General features: G+C 54.5%; 1 protein-coding gene across 2 annotated transcripts in view; it reads left to right on the top strand.

The window, feature by feature from the left end:
• The window catches only part of PMEPA1 (prostate transmembrane protein, androgen induced 1), a 56,930-nt gene extending 35,232 nt beyond the window's left edge, over nt 1–21,698 (top strand). For both annotated transcript variants that reach the window (XM_027558996.1, XM_027558997.1), the window contains exons 2-4: nt 13,767–13,921; nt 16,980–17,033; nt 17,513–21,698. In XM_027558996.1, coding sequence (XP_027414797.1) covers nt 13,767–13,921; nt 16,980–17,033; nt 17,513–18,061 — 758 coding nt within the window. In that variant the 3' untranslated portion in view covers nt 18,062–21,698. The remainder of the gene's footprint in view (nt 1–13,766; nt 13,922–16,979; nt 17,034–17,512) is intronic.
• The last annotated feature ends 1,055 nt before the right edge of the window (nt 21,699–22,753 follow it).

The following is a 22,753-nucleotide window of genomic DNA, read 5'->3' as shown; positions in this document are numbered from 1 at the left end:
AGGTCTGAACCCTTTTGCTGTGGAGAGCAGGATTTATTTATCACCCTGGGAAACCTCAGCTCCCAGGGTCTGGGCCCAGCACATAGCAGATGCTTGGTGAATGTGCTCCTAGAATGATCGTGTGGGACAGCAGAGTTCCTGAGGTTGGAAGTAGACCACAGAAGAGAACATCCCTCGTGGAAAATAAGATCACAGAGGCCCTGGGCGTCATGCATGGGCTTGTGGGCAGGCTGCTGCTATCCCCACAGGTACATTTGTGTCTCCACAGACCCACCCCCCACCCCCCAGCCATCTGCCCCCCACGCAGGGCAGGTTTGCCACTTCCACAGCTTGCAGCCAGCCAGTCTCCCTACATCAGCTCCTACTATTAGTTAGTGAGCTCATGTCTAAGTTCAGGGTGCCAGTGAGGGCTCTTCCTCAGGCATACATGGCTGCCTTCTTGCTATGTCCTCAGATGGGCTTTCCTTGGCATGTGTGCAGAGAAAGTGAGCTCTGTGGTCTCTCTTCCTTTTTTTTTTTTCCTGTTGGCCACATTCTGCAACTTGCAGGATCTTAGTTCCCCAGTGCAGTTCACAGTTCAGTCACTCAGTCATGTCTGACTCTTTGCAACCCCATGGACTGCAGTATACCAGGCCTCCTTGTTCATCACTAATTCCCGGAGCTTGCTCAAACTCGGGGATTAAACCCAGGCCCCAGCAGTGAAAGCTCCGAGTCCTAACCACTGAAGCACCAGTGAATTCCCTTTGATGTCTCTTTTCATAAGGACACTAATCCTATAGGACCAGGGCTCCACCCTTGTGACCCCAGTTATCCTTAATCACTTACTTGGAGGCCCCATCTCCAAATACAGCCACATTTGGAAGTTATGGCTTGAATGTATTATATGGGATTGGGTGGGGAGACAGATTGAGTGCGTAATACAAGGTACCCTTCTGCTCCAAGCAGAGGATTTGGGAAGGCAGGTGAGAACTGCCACTCCTTGTTGGCTGATCTTAGCACCAGCCCCCCACTGTAGGTCTACATCTCGAGCCCCTGCACTGCTCTGGATGTTCCAGGCTTCTGGCTGCTTGCCTGACTGTGTGTTGACCAATGCAAGTTTCTTTGCTGCCTGAGCACCAGGATAGGCCAGATACCAGAGAGAGACCAGTAAAGGGGATGGCCTTCTTCCTTGGATCTGGGAGTCCCACATGGTGATGGCCAGGGTTCGGCACTGTAATAGTATGTAAAAGTTGCTCTGGAGTAACCATAGCTGGGCTTTGAGGGTTGAAGAGGAGTCTTTCAAAGACTGGGCAGAAAGGCTCCTGCTTGCCAGTCTCATGCTGGCTGTGGGGAGGCGGTAGGACAAGGAGACCTCGTGCTGATGGGCAGATGGACAGTGACAGTAAGACGCAGACCAAGGGATGGCTAAGTCATGACATGCATTTTCCTGGAAGTCATAGCAGATAAGCTGGGTGATCTTTACAAAAGAAGCCTCCAGTTACATGGGAGAGCTTACAACTGCCAGAGAAAGCCAGAGAAGGAAGTGGCCGCAGGGGCAGTTGGACCTGGGATCAGAAGCTGGATTAGGAGGAACAGGAGGCGAGAAGGTGTCCCGGGCAGGTGGATCAGCCTGGGCAAAGGCCCTGCCAGACGGAAGCAGAGGTTCTGCTCAGAGGGCAGCTGAGATGCTGCCGGGCCGAGAGGACCGTGCAGGCTGTCAGGAGGCAATTGTCGTGAAAAGTGGGAGGCCTGGGTCCCAGGAGAGTCATGCAAGTCCTTGAGGATAACAGCTGATGCTTATGGGCTACTTGACATGTACTGGGCACTTGATAAGGAATTTAGCCACGTCCTTAGGTCACACGTCTGGCCATGGGTAGATCTGGGGTTTGGGCCCAGGCAGCCAGCTCCAGGGCTTCTGCTCACCCTGCTCCTGGTGTTTGCTGAATCCGATTCCGTTCCAGAGAGCCCAGGGGTGCAGGAGAACCCATTCTGCCCTCGCAGTTTCTCCGGCCTCTCCTGCCATGTGACCTTGACCATCGTTGCATCTCCTGCCTCTGCCCTGGATGAGACCTAGAATAGCTGGGCTGTTCGTGGTCCTAATGGAAACGGGCACCCCCAGCTGGCGCTGAGACCCATCCTGACCAAACCGGTCCCGCCGACCCCGAAGGCCCCCAGCACGCGGCCGCCGTTTTGATGGAGGAGTTATTGAGAAGTGGCTCAATCCCGGCCGCATTGTGGGCCAATTCAGAGCGGAGCTCTTTGTCAGAGAGGCTTGGAGACCAAGCCCCCTTCACATCCCCTCTCCTGGCGCTGCCCCCAAGCCCCTCTGAGCTCATGTTGGGAAACACCAGGCTCTTGAAAATCAGTAATTGAGAGAAACACTGCTGGTTTCCAAGGAGCACACGGTGACTCCCGAGTGGCGAGGGCAAGCCAGAGTCACGTTGTCACCATGTTCAGAAACTCACACACACACAAGCGCACGCGCCCCGGTCTCTTTCGTATGTAAATTAGGATTGGTGAAACTAAAGCTGTCCGTGTGTGTTATAAAAAATGCAACCAACATAGAAATACAAAAAGTATAAAGGATAGATGCCTTCTTTCATAGTAGTCATCATGAACAATTTGATTTTTATCCTTGTTTTTGCTATAAAAATGGGTGCATATTATAGATACTGTTCCAGTTTCATTATTTCTGCTCGGCAATAATTGCAAAAATAGCCATCCATCCTCAAACCTATATAGGTCAGCTGTTCTCAGCCAGGCATGGTTCTGTGCTCCCCAGGAGACACTGGGCAGTGTCGGCAGACGCTTTTGGTTGTCACAACTTGACCGTGATGGTGCTACTGGTTTCTAGTGGGCAGAGGCCAGGGATATTGCTAAACATTCTGCAGTGCACAGGCCCCACCGCAGAGAATTATCCAGCCCCCAAATCTCAGTAGCACCAAGGCTGGGAAACCCCACTGTAGGATTTACCTGTCTTTTTGTGTGCGCGTAATTTTTATTGGAGTTTAGTTGCTTTACAGTGTTGTTAGTTCCTATTATACAGTAAAGGGAATCAGTTATACCACTACACATATCCACTCTTTTTTAGATTTCCTTCCCATGGAGGTCGCCACAGATCACTGAGTAGAGTTCCCTGTGCTAAACCGTAGGTTCTCATTAGTTATCTATTTTATGCATAGTGTGTGTATGTCCATCCCGGTCTCCCAATTCGTCCCACTCGTCTTCCCACAGTGGTACACATAAGTTTGTTCTCTACAGCTGTGACTGTGTTTCTGCTTTGCCAGTACGTTCATCTGTACCATTTTTCTATATTTGACATATAAGTGATACGGGCTTCCCAGGTGGCAGAGTGGCAAAGAATCTACCTGCCAATGCAGGAGACGCAAGAGACAGGGTTTGATCCTTGGGTTGGGAATATCCCCTGGAGGAAGAAATTGCAATCCACTCCAGTATTCTTGCCTGGAAAATTCCTTGGACAGAGGAGCCTGGGGTCATACATGATTGAGCATGCATGCATGCATAAATGATATTTCTTTTTCTCTTTCTGACTTACTTTGTATGACAGTCTCTAGTTTCATCCAAGTCTCTGCAAATGGCACTGTATGTTCCTTTTTGATGGCTGAGTAATATTCCATGGTATGTATGTAGCACGCCTCCTTTATCTATTTCTCTGTCCATGGACATGCTTCTATGTCCTGGCTGTTGTAAATAGTGCTGCAGTGAACACTGGGGTGCATACATCCTTTTGAATTATGGTTTTCTCTGGATACATGCCCAGGAATGGGATTTGGGGGTCATATAATGCCCAGACAGTGAGATACATATATACGAGGGTTAGCGTAGTGGAATTTAGATGGTCTCTGGTTGGTCACTGTCACAAGAAACCCTGCAGAAGTGTCCTTATACGTGTATGCTCTCAGGTCCTTCTGCGGATTTTTCTGTTGGGTACAATCTTAGAAGTTAAAATTGCAAGCTGGAAAGGTAGCGTGCCTTTTAGATTTTGATAGGTCCTGCCACGACGCCCTCCAAGCTGATTACGGTCATTGACGCTGCCACCACAGACAGCTCACTCACCCACTCCTCCTCTCCTCAATTAACAAAGCACATTTGATTTATTTTAAATAACTTTCCATTGCAGCTCCGTGTCCATTGACAGAAACCGCTCTCTCTCACCGCAAATTCACTCCATTCCGCCAATAACTCTCGAACGGTGATTGATATTTTGCTGACAGTGGGTGTTTAAAGATGTTCAATGTCGGTGACAATAGGAAAAAAAATCCCATTAGTTCTTTCCATTTGGGTAATAGCAAGAAAGATAAAAGGCACGGCTTTGTCTTTCCTTATTGAAGGAGCGTTTAATCACGAGGCTCTAAAATGATTACACAGGCCCTCTGCTCGCCCTGGAGTTGATTTTACCTCCCCATTCCCACACACACACTTTGAGACTCAGGGCTCACCCATCACCCAGCTGCAGCCCTCTCTCAGGTGACCTCCTGCAAGGTGACCTCGGGATGTGTGGGCTGAAGCCCCAAAATGAGTGAAGCTCTGCACACTTTGCCACTTGGGTTCAAGAAGGCAGTTCGCCTACATGCAGGACTAGGTGTCTTACTAGTTAAAGGAGATGCACAGCACAGAAGGGTATGTGGGACTGAAGACTTATCGTTCACATCCTTTAAACCTGGCCCTGTATCTGCTGGCTATTTAGTGCACCTTGACTGTATGGTCCCCTGGGCTTCCGAATGCTTCCACCGACACCGGGACAGGCCAGTGTGGAGCCTTCTCTGTTAGGCTCCACTGGACAGGCCACAGAGCTGACATCTGGTCCTCCCATCCTGAGATGCTCTTGAGCAGAGTAGGGTAGACAAGAGTTGAGAGAGTGATGCCCGCATGCTGGGGAGCTCAGGGAGGGGTCAGGGGGAAGCCCAGCAGAAAAGTGTGTGTGTGTTCATACATACTTGTGCACGCAGGCCCAGTCCAGTGGGGGAAGAGGGAAGGGAGGGAAGGAGTCAGCCAGGGGAGGAAAGGCTGGAGGTGGCTCAGGTGGACGGAGGGAGAGGTGTGAGTGTGGCCCATCTTCTGTCGTCCCATTTGCTCTACAATACAACACTTTCATCCCTAGAGCGGCTGTCAGTTCAGCCGATGCTGGAGAGAGTCGGGAGACACAGTCTCACAGGGCAGCTTTGTGTTCAGCCACACTTGTCTCCCCTCTCCAGGTGAGGGGACTAGACAACCACCTGGCACCTGGTTATCACCTTGGGCTCCTCAGCCAGGGCACCTCGCCTGCCCCACGAAGAGCAACCCTAGTTCAGCACCTAAACTCCCAGGGCCCATCAGAGGCACCCGAGGCCAGGGCTCCACTGCCCTCAATCCCAGGCTGAGGGGCTTGACCCAGCCTCCCCCAACCCCGAGAAATGCTGCCAGACCCAAGATGAGAGCATCTTTGCCAGGAGACCTCTGGGAAGCCCCATTCCAGGGGCCAGCCACCTGGTTTGGAGATCGACAGATGCTTTGTCTGTTTTACTGTGAATGTAATTGCACGTGCTCGAAGGTGAGTGTGCAGGAGTGTGTATTACAAGGAAGGAGCCATCCCCTCTCGGGCACCCCCAGGGTAACCATGCCTGGCCCTTGGGCCATGTAGCTGCATGTAGTCACTCACAGAAGTTCACATGCCTCACCCGAATCACTTTTATTTAAAAATACACGTCTGTGCTTTTTTAAACAAGGATGGTCCCGTCTCATTGGATAGCTTCTCTTGCTCAGGAAGAAGCACAAATCTGTGTATAATTTGTCACTGTACACAAATCTGCTAGCAGCGCCTTCCTAGGTTGTGTTAGCCCCTTGGAGGGGGCGGAGTTCAAGTGGTTCCCAGGGATTTTGCCTTTTCACCTGCAGTGGGCCTTCCTGCGCTCCTCTTTATACTTGAGAACACTGTAATCCTTTATGCCATGCATTTCTTGTGTGCCTGCCCTAGGGAAGGTGCTGGGGACACAGAGAATGAGCGATGGACACTGACGTTCTGGGAGGGAGAGGCACAAGCCCCTGATGAGGGCTACAGAGAACCGTGAAGCAGGCTTGGGACATGGGTCCCAGAGACCAGGGCAGACATTGATGCAGACAGGATGCTCAGCATGCTTCCTGTATAAGTGACACTGGAATGGAGACCAGGAAGGAGGTGAGGGGGGAGCAAGCACAGGCTCGTGGGTAAGATCATTCCAGACAGAAGGAGGGGCTCATGCAAAGGCCCTGGAGTGGGCTGTATTTGGTCCTCTTACAGAGCACACGGGCTTCCCTGCCTGGTGGCTCAGATGGTGAGGAATCTGCCTGCAATGCAGGAGATGCTCTGGTCAGAAAGATCCTCTGGGGAAGGGAATGGCAACCCACTCCAGTACTCTTGCCTGGAGAATCCCATGGACAGAGGAGCCTGGTGGGCAACAGTACATGGGGTCGCAAAGAGTCAGACATGACTAAGCGATTCACACTTTCACTTTTTTTTTTCACTTTTTTTCACAGAGCACAGAACAAAATCCTCACTAGAGCAGAGAGCTAAAGGCAGAGAATCCCAGGAAACCTGCGTGTGGAGATAAATACCCAGGAGGTGATTTGTCTGGTCAGGAGTTCTCGCTTGAAAGTTTTTAGAGATTGTTACTTTGCTTTTCAGAGATGCTCCCAGCTTGCACCATCTGTCAGCTACGGTGCTGGCAGAGGGATCCGCCTTGCTGGGCCTTCTCCAGCCACTGTGATTCCACCGCCCAGCTCAGGTCTGTGTGGGGCAGAGGATAGGTGTGGCCCAGGGCGTGGGGTTCCGGATTCCACATAATGAGGCTTCCCGGGTGTTTTCCTCGCAGAGGCGCTGCCAACCTGAGTCTGTGGCTGCAAACTGACCCATACAGTTCTCACCACAGCCAGATGGGATGGGGACTGGGTCAGCCCTCTGTGTTTTCTCCCCCAAATGAGGACACTAAGTGATGTGCCTGAGGTCATAGTTAAAGTGGCAAAGTTGGGATTTGAACCCAGGAATCTTGGGGGCACACTTCGTGTTCTGAATCAGTGCTCCGAATTCTGCCGTGAGCAGCAGTGCGGGGAGCCCCAGGCCCCAGTGCAAGGCTTTCCCCCGCCGCCCTGCACCCAACACTGGACAGCGTCGTGGACAGTACTCATGGTTACGTGCTCCGCTATCAGGCGCCTGGCGCCCAGCTGCATGCTTGGCACAGAGTAGGGGCTGGGTAAGCGTACAGTCTGTCTTTAAAAATGAGAAAACTGGCCTAGATTTCTGCCCACCTCCCGAACCTTAAGAGAAAGATCCGTTCTTTTACTCACAAACGGTCTTACCCTAAGAAATCAATGTACCGTCAGGGGTGTTTGAAATGGCACCAGGAGTGATCAGAAAGTTATTCCTTTGACGTCTGGCTCAATTTTATTTGAAATTCCAGGGGGGAAAAGGAGCTGGGTTCTTATTCAAATGCGGTGGGGGGGAGGGGCAGTAAATGAAATGGCAGGAACCCCAGGCTGGCTGGGGCTCCTCAGAATGACAATGAGGCCTGCCCCGGCCAGTCTCATCCAGGCAGGCCTAACGAGATTAGATTTTCATAAATTTCAGACAGTGCCAATTCCTAATTCCTCAGTGTGCGGCCAGGAGGCCAGACAGGGCCGCCTGCACGGACTGCTTGTTAACCAGGGAGCACGCCGGCTGCCCCTCCGCCCCGAGCAGACACAGGGCGGGGGGCGGTAGGGGGGGTCGTCTGGTCTGGAAACCTCCTGTGGGCTGGCAGGAGCTGGGTGGACTCTGGCCCAGCTCTCTAGCCAAGGAAAGAGAAAAGATCTCCAACATCCGGCTGCTTTTCCGATGATTAACTGAAAACCCAGTGACGGTTGTGCCCACACGTTGCATGGCAAATTCTGCACCAGCCCTCTCCCCATTTACAGCCGGGAAGCAGCCAGACAGGGGTTTGAACTGAGGCTCCTGCGTTTGGTTTTGGTCTGGCTCCATCACTCAGAACAGGGAGCCATAAACTTGGTTGCAAAAGAATTGCATCTTCACCTTAACCACCCCTAACAGGAACACAGGTACCAAACCACAGGGCATCAGCAGCTACTTGCAATCCGGTCGCCAGTAGAAACCACAGACTTCCTATCCATGGAAACCTGCCTGGTCGCATTTAATGTGCTAGTATCCCAGGTCACTTGTGTGGTCCTGTATGTTCTTTATCGAAAGTCTGGTTGAGAGTTTGAGAACTACATTTTGATAGAGTTGGGTTCCTTTTAAAGCCTCACATGAATTTTTATTCAGTTTAATTTTATTTTAAAATACGCATTCTGAGAGCTCATCCTGGCTCCCCCAGCTGCCAGGGAAGGAAGCCATGGGGTCAGGACTGCTCTCTGACTCCTGGCCTGACGGGACCGACACTGCCCCTCGGGGGTTTGTGGGAACTAAGTGGGGAAGGATGTCCTGTCCTGGACAGGCGCTTGGCACTCAGATAGAGACAGAGGAGAAGGCAGCTGTGTCTGTATGCAGTTTCGTGGGAGGTGCCCAGAGCTCCCCCGAATGCATGGCATGAGGCCTTTCTAACAACCATCCTGTGGCTTTCCTCTGTGCTGGTGGGGAGGTGGGGACCACTGGGCAAGATACTGGCTTCGTGGACCACATGGCAAGTGATCCTCTAGGCAGTCTCGATCTACCCTGGAAACCAGTCCCATTCCACACAAGCGCCTGACTTGAACCAACACTGTTCCTGACATTCTGGGACCACGGTACCCAGGACCATTGGGTATGGGGCTGTTGGCCTAACCCATCCCTGAAAGCACAGGCTTGGGGGTCTGGGGTCTTGAACTGTGTGGCCTTTGGCCAGTCATCTCCCGTCTCGCAGCCTCAAGTTTCCTCATCTGTAAAGTTGGCGGCGGGGGTCATATTAGTGTCTATTTCACAGAATGCAGCTGAGGATTCAATATGATGATACCCAAAGAGATTCGGGCCACACCTGGCCCTGAGGGGGCTCCCAGACGCTACCCCTCACTAGTGTCAGGCGAGCTGGAAAAGGACCAGAGACGCCCGTATGCACACCTCAAAGTGACTGCATCCGTCTCTGGAGGAGGAGACACAAAAGCAGTCAGGCTGCTCCAATGAGGCGGACGAAGCTGTTAATTTGAAGTTATTCATGAGGAAAGAAGACCCTCAATTAAATAAGAGTGACCTTACTTTGCATGTGGAAGATGGGCTTGGCCACCCCCAGAGAACCTGCTGCATCCATCACCCGCCCCAAAAGAAAAATGACAGGACCGCTGCCCCATGGGAAGCGGACCTGACGCCCAGATCAGAATGAGGGAAGTGTGATGCTTCCTCCCCAAAGACTCCTGTTCTCTGCACAGGTCCTCTAAGCCGGGACTGGTGCCCCTAAGTCCAGCCACCACCCTGGGTGACCTTTTCTGACTGACCCTGGAACAGAGGCCCATGAAAGCATGCTCAGTGTTTCCAGGGCATCAGCCTGGATGAGGGGAGCCTGCTGTCCCAAAGGCATGTAGGGGTTGTGACGGTGGTGATAGTGGATCACCCACTGTCTCCTGCCCTGTTCTGAGCCCTTGACATGTACTTTTTCATCTTTCCTGGAGCTCTCAGGGATGCATATGCCCAGGGTCACACGGCCAGCAGCTGGCAGATGGAGGGATAGGCAGCTTCTGAGGTGTTCCCACATAGGCGGGAGAACTGACAGATACTTTGGGAAAGCTGGGAGCATTTATCAGGAGATAAAGGCCCTTTCCCCTCTCACTCCTGGATTTGGGACCGGCCCTGCCCTTTGATCTGGAGGAACTTCTGTCTGTCCCCTGGTTGGCTTGTCTACACAATAGCATGGTGATGGCGCTCGTAGACCTGGGGGAGGTGGGCTCAGCGCAGGGTGGTGCACGTGTTGTACATGTTAGCATCCTGACTGTAGTCCCAGTGAGTGGTTGCTATGACAACAGGGAGTTTGGGCTGGGGACCAGCCCGCCACCCCCTCCTGCTCTGATTCCCCTTTGTTTGTGACCAGGCTTTGCTGTGAGCCCCGTGGTCACAGGAGACTTGAACTGAGTGGAGGGCAGCAGTTGGACCTATGCCTTCCGCCAGTGTGCTGGGCACCTGGTCCCACGTCCAGGTAAAGGGAGCCTGTGAGATTGAGGACGCTGAGGCAGGATCAGTGTGGCTCTGTGTCTTGGGGACTCCTCTCTTGGCTGGAAGTCTAGAAGCCACCCATCCTGCAGACTTTGGCCTCTCGTTGCTTTTAAAATTCTTTGAATATGCTGCCGGCGTTAAAGGCCAGGCAGCTTCACCAACTGTTTCTAGGTTCTGGAGAGATGGGGAATTATGGCTGCACTGACCCAGCCTGCCTGGGAGCTGTCTGGCCTGCTGGGGTTTCAGCTAGCAGTGCATGTCTGGAGCACCCTGTGGACCTGATGAGGAGCTCTTGCTCAATTAGTGTATTCCTGCAGTGGGAGCAGGAGTGAGGAGCTGAGCACGAAGATCCAGAGGGGCCAGGCAGATGAGGTCAAGCAGAACTAGGGCCCAGGTGGAGCTTGGGGCAAGTGGACAGCACAGCCTGTGTTAAGGGGGTGGCCACCCACAGCTCTGTTTGTTGCTTCGGTGGGGACGGGACTGTGGATGCAAATGCCCTCAGGCCCCCATTTGCCCCGTATTCCAGCAGATGCTTTCTGATGCATGTCCCAAAGAGGTGAGTTCATGTCCCCTGAAGGCAGAGTCTCTAGGAAGGAGCACCCTGAGTGTGAAAGTTCACTGTGCTATCCAGGGGACCAGAGCCCCCTCACCCCATGGCCAAGGTCAAGACACCCAGCCTAGGCTTATTTTTGCCTTATGGGTTGGGATGTATCACCTGTTGGCTGGGGGGCCTCTCCTGACCCCCTCAATCCCCCTGTCCCCATGTCTCCATGTCTTTGCACATGCTCAGTCGCTCAATTGTGTCCGACTCTGTGTGACCCCATTGACTGTAGCCTGCCAGGCTCCTCTGTCCATGGGATTCTCCAGGAAAGAATACTGGAGTGTGTTGCCATGCCTTCCTCCAGTGGATCTTCCTGATCCAGGGATTGAACCCATCACTTACGTCTCCTGCATGGGCAGGTGGAGTCTTTACCACTAACACCACCTAGGAAGACCCCGTGTCTTTGCACACCCTGGAATATCCAGCTGGGTCCTGCTTGACCCTCTGTCTTCAGACATATGGGTTTGGACTGTCTTTGTTTGCTTTGGCTGGTGTGCTGGGGAGCCCCTACTAACCATGGTCACATTGAGGGAGTGTTCCCTGAGTGCTGACCATGTGGGCCCCACACAGCCTCTCCCTTCCATGTGGGGAAAGCGGGATGGACTCAGAGTGAGTGAGGGTCACAGAGCCAGCCTGGGCGTCCCCATGGAGTGCTGTGCCGGCCCTGGAGCCACCTCAGGGACTCTGCAACCCTTAGGAGTCTCCCTTCCCTTCTGGCCACGACCCCAGGCCTCTGGCTTCCAGAATAGAACCTGGAAGCACTTCGTGGTCTCCTGAGAATTTCGCCCCATCGTCCCCCATGTGGATTTGTGTGGGGTTGTGGCCCAGGAACCAGTGCGGTCATGTTAGTGTCTTCAGCACCCTGGGCTCCTTTCTGGGGGTGATTCTCTCACTCTGACACTGCACCCCAGAAATCAGGTCCTCCCGCCCTTTGGGGGTCGGGAGAGCTGTGGGCTTTGTTCACGCCCACTCAGCCCGTGGGGCCTCATCTGTTGCCCCAATAGGACACCTCCAGCCCTGTTACCTCCTCACTGGATGTTACCTGGAGGAGGGCAGCGACCTGGCCAGGAGCCTGCAGGCCACCAGGCCTGGGACGGAGATGCAGACACCTCCCTTGCTTCAGGCCAGGCGTGGGCAGGGCCCCTGGAGATGGGCGGAGGAGGGCAAGGGTGCCTACCCCCAAGTCCAGGCTGGGGTGAAGAGTGCACGATGTTGGAGGAGGGGTTGCAGGCCCCTCTGAGGAGGGGGTGTGGGTGTTGCACAAAGCCAGCCTGTGTGTCCCCTGAATGGGCAGCTTTATCCCAGGCCCTAGCGCACAGGCCCCAGACCAGCCTGTCTGGGGAGGCAGGAGGTGTGGCCACAGCCACTGGGTTCCAGGCCAACGTCCTGGCCTTTGCCAGCTCAGGCCCCGCACCCTCCTGGCGGGAAAGGGAACGAGTCCCTCTGAGGGTCTGAGGCTTGTCCTATTTCCCGCCAGGCGGGGCCCAGCCTACTAGGGCATCAGGAGGGACTCACCGAAGTCCCTGGCTACTTCATCGTCCCTCCTGGTCCCTCCCAGGGCAAGATAAGGATGTGGCTCCCACCCCCATATCCAATGAGGGAGTCACCAGCGAGCAGTCTGTCACGTGACCTGAACCTGGGTCCCCTCACCTGTGAGGCGGGATGATGAAAAGGCAACCGTATATAGGCTCAGCGCTGCACAGACGCTGAGCCCCGGCACATTCTTTGTCCCTGTGGTCTATGGACTGTAGGCTGTTAAGCAACACCCTGGCTCTCACCCTCTAGATTCTGGGAGCGCCTTCGGTTGTGTCACTAGTGTGTCACTAGTGCCACCAGTCTGAGCCACTAGTGTCCTCAGACATTGCCACGGGTCCCCCAGGGGGCAGACCCACTCAACTAACAGCATCAGGCAGACTTTGGCACGTCTGGGCAAAAAGGCTTAACATGGTGGGAGAAGGTGGGTGTCCCGCCGAGCTTGGGTAGGAAGAAGGGGTGGCCAGGGCTCCAGAGAGGGCGGTGGGCGGGCTGCGTGCGGAGGGGTTCTGCTGAACCAGCAGGAACGTCCACCCGGGATGCGTCGATCTCCCGCTGGAAGCAGAGGCTGGTGGCAGGAGGGGCTGCCCTCCCAGGCCCCGGCCAGGGCCCGAGTGAGTGGCACATGGCACACGGGACACAGCGCACCTCACTGCCTGCTTTCCAGGCCCCCCTTCGCCCGCCCCCACTCCTCCAGCTTCCTTGTGTCTGTCTGAAAAGAGGAAGCGCTGAATCAGTGGCCCTGAGCTTGAACCTGTACCCCTGGGGAGACCTCGGCTAATTGCTTGTCAGTGCCAAGGGGCAGGGGGGCGGGGAGGGTCTTCCTGCCTGCCCTCTGGGATCTGGTGAGACACATTTCCTGGCTTGTCCGTGGGCAGCCTCGGACCAGGGGAGGCTGGCTGTGCCCCCCAGCCCCCTGCAGCCAGGTCACTGCCCGGGCCCCCAGCCTCTCACCTGCCACTGCTGGGGGCTCTGCTGGCAGGGCGCATGGCCAGCTGCCGATCGGCCCCGACACAGACCCGCTCGAGTCAGCAGAAACCGCCCCGACTCTGGCAGGATCAAAATAACCTCTTTCCTTTTCCAGCACTTGAGGGTTTTTCCGCTTTCTGGGGGAAAAAAACAAAACAACCCAAAAAAAAAGAAATGAGAGTTGCAGTGTTTGCAACCTCCCGGAATGTGGTTTTTCTGAGGCCTCTTCCTGGAGGTGGGGGTGGCCCTCATACCCTCCCGTCTGAGGTGGGGGTGGCCCTCATACCCTCCCATCCTGTCGAGGGTGGTGTCGCTGTGCGTCGTGTGTGTGATAAATATGTCTGTGCGTGGGTGTGTTATCTGTGTTTGTGTTTGTGGGTATGGGTGTGGCGGAGTGTTGGGGGCGTATAGGGATGTTGGGGTGTGTGTGCTGGTGTGTGTGTGTGTGTATTGGGGTGTATGGGTGCTCAGGAAAGCTGGCCCCGAGCCCCTGCCTGCTCTGGGATCCCCAACGTCTCACATGTCCCCTTGGTCTTGCAGCGGAGCTGGAGTTCGTTGAGATCACCATCATCGTGGTGGTGGTCATGGTGATGGTGGTGGTGATCACGTGTCTGCTGAGCCACTACAAGCTGTCCGCTCGCTCCTTCATCGGCCGGCACAGCCAGAGCAGGAGGAGGGAAGATGCCCTGTCCTCGGTGAGTGCCTGAGCTTCCAGGGGCCTGGATGCCCCCATCAAGTGCGTGTGGTGTTGGGGTTGAGTGCTCACAATTGGGGCAGACAGAGCGGCTCCCAGCAGGATGGGCCCTCGCCCTCCCCCAGATCTCAGCACCCACGTCCCCCCTCATTCGCCTGCGCCTTCGGGCCACCCCTGCCTGCCGGTGGGTGTTGCTCAGCAGATGGACCAGGAGGCGGTGCAGAGTCCATTTCTAAACAGTTTCCATCTCCACACCTGTGAGGTGGAGTGTAACAACCTGGACAGGAGCAGGTGCGTGACTGGCAGGCTGCAGATCACAGAGAGGGCAGCCCTGGGGCTCTGCGGGGAGCACGTCCCTGAGCCTGTGTTGGGGGGGCAGTGACAGAAGCAGGCCGGGGCGGCCAGCGTGGCCTCTCAGCTCTGAGGGACGTCTCTGGTCACGTCGGGCTGGCAGGCCTATCCCTGGCGGGTTCGGGCATCTCTGCTTGTGTACGTCGCCAGGCTGCCAGGGCAAGGAGCACGTCTGCTCAGGTCCCTGAACCGCGAACACGGGGCGCCCCAACCCCCAGGCCCAGTGTGCCCGAGGGCACTGCGCTTCTGCTCAGAAGCATCTGAGGCTCACCTGTGTGTTTATGTGCTGTTGCCCAAGGGACGGAGCCAGCAGCTGCACTGCCACATCTGCACTTAGTGATCTGCCCATCTTAGGAGAAACTGGGGCTCAGAGAGGCGGGAACATTTGCCTGAAGCTACACAGCTTCTATGGAGAAGGAAATGGCAACCCACTCCAGTGTTCTTGCCTGGAGAATCCCAGGGACAGGGGAGCCTGGTGGGCTGCCGTCTATGGGGTCGCACAGAGTTGGACACGACTGAAGCGACTTAGCAGCAGCAGCCCCAGCACACAGCTTCTAAGCAACAGCTTGAGGCCTATTTTACCCCTCTCAGATCCTGGTGCAAAAGAGGGTATTCTGGACAAATGGGAAGACTGCAGCCCGGTAGCTGTGCTCCAGGGCGGGGCATCTCACCCCTTCTGAGCCTCAGTGTGCACATCTGTAAAATGGGAGGGGCGAGCCTCTCTCCTGCCCACCCCCCCGCATGGTCACAGGAAGGGTGATGTTAGTGGTGAGAGCTGGGGAGATGGCAGAGGTTCCCATGTGAGGGATCCTGGTCACCATGGAAAGGGGACAGCCATGTGGGCAGCACTGGGACTTCATGCCCAGATGGAGGCCAGGATCCAGGTTCTGGTTCCTGAACATCTGAGGCTAAAAGAAAGTACCCCTCGACATCTACCAGCCACCTGCACAGGCCCCTGGGGATGCCCGGCTGGGTAAACACAGGCTTGTTAGACCTGAAATACGTGTAGCGGTCCCCTGGGGCTCCTGCTAGACAGGGCACATCTGCACAATCTTGGGGCCCCATGACCTCCCAGAGAGACCCAGAGACAGCCGTTGTCTGCTTGGCACAGGGGCCACCCCTGCCATAGCTGTCCTGCTGTGGCCTCTTTTCAGGGCGACCCCTGGGAGTTCATTTCCTCATCTGTCAGAGGGTGGGGTTCATGTTCAGGTAAGCCCTGTGCCCTGAGACCGCACGTCCCAGCTGGCGCTGCGCCAGAGAAGCTAGAAAATACCGCATGATGATGACAGCGGAGATGCCAGCCACTGCAGTGACAGATCGCAGCTCGAAGTCTGCAGCTGAGGGCAGGTCGGAGGCCACCTGGGTATAGACAGACCTGGGCCGATTGCCCGCTCCATCAGATTCTCCTGGCTCATTCCCTTGGACTCTTACCGTGGCTGCTTTCACCGGCAGCAGCCGTGTTAGTGGTGTGACAGACCCCCCAGCCCTTGATGGAGTCAGCTTTAAGACCCCTGATCTAGATGGAGAAGCCATGAGCAGGCTGGACAGGCTTTCAAGGGATGCTTTTAGGAAGAGAAGGAAGTGTTGGGGAGTGGAGGGGGTGAGAGAAGGAGCTGCCAGAAGCAGCGCGTGGGCCTGGCACTGGGACCTGGAAAGGTGTCAGGGCCATTCACTGAGTCAGGGAACCGGGTAAGTTAAGACTCAGCCGGGGGCAGGTGCAGGGCAGCAAGCTGATGCCGGGTTACTCACAGCGGGGCCGGGCTGGCACAGGAGCAGAGATGCTGTGGGAGCCTGGGGAGGGGCCTCTGCTGGGTGGGTGGTCCTTGGAGGCCTCCCTGGAGGAGGAGGTGACCTCCAGGTGCACAAGTTGGGGTTAGTCAGGTGACAAGGATGGCGGTGATCCTGGGGTCTGCAGTGGGGCCTCACAGCATTGACTGGTGTATTCCTAAGCTCCCTAGTGGAGACTCCCTGGGCTAGTGGGTGGGCAGACATGGCTTGAACCTTGGATGGAGGGGTTCACAGAGGGGTTTTAGGCAAGTTCACATTGATCCAAGCTGACCTTGGCTGCTTGCACCTCTTTCCAGGGCTCCCAACTTAAATGGGGAGCAGGTAGGTGTGCCCTCATCTGTCTTCCTGATGCCCATGTGGGCTGTGCCAGGGTCCCACCCGGGGTCCACAGAGCCTGCCAGGGCCGGCTTGAGTTGGAATGAGTCTGGAGGCAGCAGAAAAGGTTTGGATCCCAGCCCTGCCTCTTAGCAGCTGGGCAGATGCCGTTCAGCTCCATGGTGTTTTGTCGGTAGAATTGAGTTAGTACTTTAAAGAGCTGAGCACAGTGCCTGGCACCAAGGCATTCCTAACATCAGTACCGAAAGGGCCCTGGGTGACCATATTAACAGTAACAGTATGTATCTGCTCTCTGTATCCACACGCCGGGAATAAACTAGACCCCAGTGAGTCTGTGTGGGGTAACTGCTTTCCTGATGGGATGGTGTTGAGACTCACAGAGCCCCCTAACGGCCATATCAGAAATTACAATCTTCCAGGCGATGCCCGCCCCCCCCCCCCCCGCCCCGCCCCCCGCCCTCCACCCCCCAAGACTGCAGGTGATAACCGCCTTATCTGGGGATCCTCAAGAAAACAGGTCCCCAGGGAAACTCTGGGGTGATGGATATGTTCATTATCTTGATTGTGGCCTTCTACCCATACAGGAAGGATGCCTCTGGCCTTCAGAGAGCACGGTGTCAGGCAATGGAATTCCAGAGGTGAGTCCTAGCACTGCCTACCCTCCATCACTCTCCCAAGTGATGGAGGGGGACTCCCTCCGTCCCCTGCTCCCGAGGCCGCTGTCGTGGACGCCCCTCTGCCCAGTAGCTTCCCTTCCCCAGGCCGGAGGCACCTCCCCTGTTAGTAGAGTGGCTGCTCGAGGCCCACACCTACTCTTCTCTGAAGAACCCTCCTGGGCAGCCGGGATGGTCCCCGCCAGGACATTGTGCGGTCCCCAGCCCCAGCAAGCAGCCCTTAATCTCTGCGACACCGAAGGACTCGGGCTGCCCCTCTTTCCACTGTGTGACTCTCCAGGCATCAGGCGCTGGACTCCGGGCTCTGCTCCCTACCCCCATCCTCACTCCCCAGAGAGCAGAGTCATAGGCAGCACCCTCCACCAACTCCCCAACACCCCCACCCCCACGCTGGGCCCTGCTGCACGTGGGGGAAGGACCCTCACTTGGCTCTTGCCCTCCAGCCGCAGGTGTATGCCCCACCCCGGCCCACCGACCGCCTGGCTGTGCCCGCCTTCGCCCAGCGGGACCGCTTCCACCGCTTCCAGCCCACCTACCCGTACTTGCAGCACGAGATCGATCTGCCACCCACCATCTCGCTGTCGGACGGGGAGGAGCCCCCACCCTACCAGGGCCCCTGCACGCTCCAGCTGCGGGACCCCGAGCAGCAGCTGGAGCTGAACCGGGAGTCAGTGCGCGCACCCCCGAACAGAACCATCTTCGACAGCGACCTGATGGAAAGTGCCATGCTGGGCGGCCCCTGCCCCCCCAGCAGTAACTCGGGCATCAGCGCCACGTGCTACGGGGGCGGCGGGCGCATGGAGGGGCCGCCCCCCACCTACAGCGAGGTCATCGGCCACTACCCCGGCGCCTCCACCTTCCAGCACCAGCAGAGCAGCGGGCCGGCCTCCTTGCTGGAGGGCACCCGGCTGCACCCCGCACACATCGCCCCCCTGGAGAGCACAGCGGCCTGGAGCAAAGAGAAGGATAAACAGAAGGGACACCCCCTCTAGGAGTCCGGAGGGCGGGCCGGGGCCGCAGTAGGTAAAAACCGTAAATCACTCCGCACTTCTTGAAAGAAAAGAGAGAGGAGGCCGGGGCGACACACAGAAAATGCGACGCGTAACCATCCTCCTCCCCCCGTCCCCCACCTCTCTGTGTATAAATATTTACGTGTTCTGTCTGGTCTGAATGCACAAGCTAAGAAAGCTTGCAAAAAAAAAAAAAAAGCAAAAAAAAAAAAACAACCCCACGTTTCTTTGTTGAGCTGTGTCTTGAAGGCAAAAGAGAAAAAAAAATATTCTACACTAGTCTTTTCTGTTTCTAGTTGAGCTGCGTGCGTGAATGCTTACTTTCTTTTGTTTGTTTATGATGATTTCACTTAACTTTAAAGACATATTTGCACAAAACCTTTGTTTAAAGATCTGCAATATTATATATATAAATATATATAAAATAAGAGAAACTGTATGTGCGAGGGCAGGAGTATTTTTGTATTAGAAGAGGCCTATTACAAAAAAAAAGTTGTTTTCTGAACTAGAAGAGAAAAAAAAAATGGCAATTTTTGAGTGCCAACTGAGAAAGTGTGTATTACCTTGTAAAGAAAAAAAAACTACAAAGCAGGGGTTTAGAGTTATTTATATAAATGTTGAGCTTTTGCACTATTTTTTAATATAAATATGTCAGTGCTTGTTTGATGGAAACTTCTATCCACGTGTGTCAAGACTTTTAAGGGAGAAATGTCGGAATATCCCGGTCGACTTCAGGCAGAGCGTGGGCTCCACGCTGGGGCTGGAGAGAGGCTCCCCAGGGCTGACCTCCTGCAGAGTGGAAGCCTTCATCTAGTGATAGGTAATTACCTCGGTCTACATTCCCTCCTGAAGGAGACCTGTTTAGCCCTCCTCTGGGCCAGGACAGCCTTTGGATCGCAAATGAAATAGGAAAAGTTAACTCCAGGCCCCAAGTTCCAGGAAGGTGGGCTTTGCTCTTCCCGAAATGAAGACTAACTGTTACTGAAGGAATCTTAGTTTTTGGGTGTTTTTTTTTTTTCTCTTCTTTTTTGAACCATGAAGGTCCCCATAGGAAGGGGCTCGCCAAGGTGCTCCCTGCCTGCATTGCCAGAGCCCTGCCAGAGGCAGTTAGGTGGCTCAGGCTTGCAGGATGCTTCGGCAGTTCAGCCGGCTCCACATTGCACCAGCTGAGTGGTGCAGCCTGCTGGCATGTAGGAAAGGCCCAAAGGACTAGCCGCATGACCTCACCCCTGTCTTTATATCGGTTCTCACGTAACAGGCCCATAACCAGAAGACCAGAGACGAAAGAGCGGTATGCCCAGGTTTCTCCCAGGACACTGCGAAAGGGTGAAAATGAGAAAAACTGTCAAACCAACACAAACTCAAGCTTTAGGACGTAGAAGCAGAATTCTTCCCCTTCTCTCTTTTCGCATTTTCATTCCCTTCCCCGTGGAAACCATCGTTTTTAGTGTCTTTGTGTGTCTGTGTTTTCACAAGCGTCTTTGTCAGACACAACTCTTGTTTACCAGGATTTTACTGCTTAGATATTGGTGGGACCCCTCGCTGGTGGCGTGCGTGTGTGCAGATGGAGATGACCGGGAGAGAGTTGAGCAAATGAGAGTCCTTCCTGCCACCAAGGATGGGCTAATATTCCATGGGGTGACACCCCTGGCAAGAGAGTAGCACCCCCCCACCCCGCCCATCCTGCAGAACTGTCTCTTCATTTTCGACAGAATCCCAACTAGCCGGTTAACAGAAAAGAAAAGGATAAGAGGCAATAACTATTGTTTTAAACAACCTTTTTTATTGCTTGAAAAACTTGAGAACAGTTTTGAAGTTCTGACCATTTGAACTATTTCTATTATATACCTTGTAAGAACATGGTGACCAATAGGTGACTGAGGTGTCTGAGTGCCCGCTCACCAGCCTGGCAGAAAGTTCTGGTCCCTTGACAATAAAACCTGCCTCTCTGTGGGGTCTTCAGCCTAACCTCTGCCTCTCTCTTGAAGATTCTTTGTAAAGATCATTCATGCAGAGACATCCCTAGAGTTTGTCCTGAAAGGTACAGGGACACATTTATAAAGTTTTTTAAAAAAAACGTATCTTTCCTTTATGTGAAGCGTCTCCCTAGTGCCTTACTGAGGAAGCGGTTGACCCCTTCTGTCCCCTGGCAGCAGTGTTCCAGGACAGCGCCCCTAACTCACCCAGGCCTGCCTTTCCCACTCGTGGGCGACAGAAGTGACTGCTTTAAAAACGCCCCCATCACCCTCGTGCCGTGTCCCACCCACCCTCCCTCCACCCTGGCTGTGCCTCCCTTGGTCAGGCCACCCCTCCAGCCTCCTGTCAGTACTTAACTCCCATCTGGGTCAGAACCTAGATGCAGACCTTGTTTCCAGCGTTAGATGAAGGCCAGACCAAGGGGTCCCCGAGGTCCTTCCTCTTGAGCTAAAACTTGCATCTTGTTACTGGGGTTGTAGGGGGGAAGGTGTGGTCTGCATTTGCCAGATGGGCAACGAATTAGAAAAGGAAGCAGGGGCGGGGGTTACTGACCTCAGCTGGCTTGAGGGCAGAGCATCCTTTCCTTGTTGTGCCCCAGTATTGTAGTCCAGTCCTCGATGCCACAGTATCATGCCAGGGCTCCGTGCCCAGCAAATGACAGTTGCAGAAGTTCATGGTGGAGCAACTTGTCAGGGCCAGGGCACCTCCCAAGAAGACCATGGGTGCGTTTCTGCAGAGCTCTTGGTTTCCCTGCCGAACCCAGAGCCCTGAGGATACAGCCTTCCTCTGGGTGTTGGCTGTCATGCTCTTATTCTTGAAAGGCCTTTGAGCATCCCTTGGGAGGGCCCACTTTTCCAGGAGAAGGTTGAAGAGGAGGGGTCCTCGGCAGTGGCTGGTTGGAGGGGGACCAGGCTGCGCTCAGAGAAGGTGGCGGAGCTCAGCTTTTTCTACTCACGTTATTTCCCTGTATTTCCATCATCACATTTCCTCTGGAGGAAACGTTTCCCCCGCAAAGCCCAGGTCTACACAGACGGCCTTAGCAGAGTGCACTCAGAGCCGTCCGCGTCCTCACGTTTTTGCCAGGAGCTGAAAGCGACTCCCCTCCACGTCTAGCGAACACCGGGGCAGGCCAAGGACCGAACCCATTCCCCTCCTTGTCTGTCTGCTCTGTGAATTGTACGTTTCAGAGAATTTGTTTTTTTTTTTCTACATGCAACACCAAGCTTCCAGATCCATAAAACATCCTGGTGATAAAGGAGAGAAAAATGTTCAGTTTGGTTTTCCGGAAACTGCGCTTCACATTTTGCTGTACTATAGAGCTCAGAAGGACCCGCTGCGCTCTCATTTGCCTGCCTGATTCCACGGTGGTTGTGCTGATGGCGACGCTTTTACGTTGCTCCCTTGGTGTTGGAACCGCTCTCTTTTGCAGCCCCGTTTCCCAAGTTCTGTTCAAGTTACATGTGTGTAAACTCCGTGGCACGCTGGGTGCAGTGCCCACGTTGCTGCTGCGTAAGACTCTGTATTTGGATGCCAATCCACAGGCCTGATGAAATCGCTTGTTGTGTATCAGTAATCATTAGTGGCAATGATGACATTCTGAAAAGCTGCAATACTTATACAATAAATTTTACAATTCTTTGGAGCCAGGCTCTTCCGCTTTCTTGAGCTGCATTGCTTTCCCCTGTCCCTTCTGCCGCTCTCAGCACCAAACCCTGGATGGCTTTCGAGGGCAGGAAGCAAATTCTGCTGGGCTGCTCTGTGGCCTTAAGCAATTCCATTGACCTCTCTGTTTTAGTTCAGGCATCATTCAGGGCACTCAGAGAAAGCACTTGCACAGGCAGGGAGTACATTGGGCCTCGTGGGGGTAAAGAGTTTACAAAACATTGTATATTTCCTCTTGGGATATCATCTGCCAGGACATGATGAAGCTCTGATAAGGGCTGCAAGAAACTGTCTCAGGTGGGGCTCTTCCCAGAGGCGTATACTTGTGTGAAGGCACATATCCAGGTTGTGCTCCCAAGTGAGACAATGAAGGGAGTCAGGAAAAGGGCAGAGGGAAAAGTTGTGCAAGGGGGACTGTTTTAGGCAAAGCCCCAGCCTCAGGCTGATCTCCAGGGGGTCTGTGGCAAGCTCTGCAGATCCACCTCCCCTCCCCCCAAGAGAAGCAGGCTCTCAGATGCTCCCGGTTCTTCCTGCCTAAGAGTGGGGCAGAGAGGGGTCCCCCAGGTCCCAGGGTGGCCCCCTGAAGACGTTGCCAGGTGCAAGCCCTTAGCAGCCACTCACGTGGAACCAGGGACAAGATGCCAGAGGGTCTGGCTGAGGCAGTGCCCACTACTACTTCTTATTACTTCCCTGGTGGCGCAGATGGTAAAGAATCTGCCCACAATGTGGGTAGACCCAGGTTCAATCCCTTGGAGAAGGGAATGGCAACCCGCTCCAGTATTCTTGCCTGGAAAACTCCATGGACAGAGGAGCCTGGGGGGCTATAGCCCATGGGGTCACAAAGAGTCAGACACAACTGAGCGATTAACACTTTTCATGTCTAGTCAAAGTTTTTTTTTTTTTTTTAATCTGCCAAAACTGAGTCGATCTCCAGGGATGAACACTTTGGCCTCATTCCAGGGTTTTGTAATCTTCTGGGCCATAGAGCCCTATGATCAAGCCAGAACACACCTCTGCCTTACCTGTTCCTCTTAT

This window comes from Bos indicus x Bos taurus, chromosome 13 (assembly GCF_003369695.1).
Source record: "Bos indicus x Bos taurus breed Angus x Brahman F1 hybrid chromosome 13, Bos_hybrid_MaternalHap_v2.0, whole genome shotgun sequence".
NCBI lineage: Eukaryota > Metazoa > Chordata > Mammalia > Artiodactyla > Bovidae > Bos > Bos indicus x Bos taurus.
The sequence above is the reverse complement of the archived record's forward strand: the minus strand, read 5'-3'. Positions and strand labels throughout refer to the sequence as shown.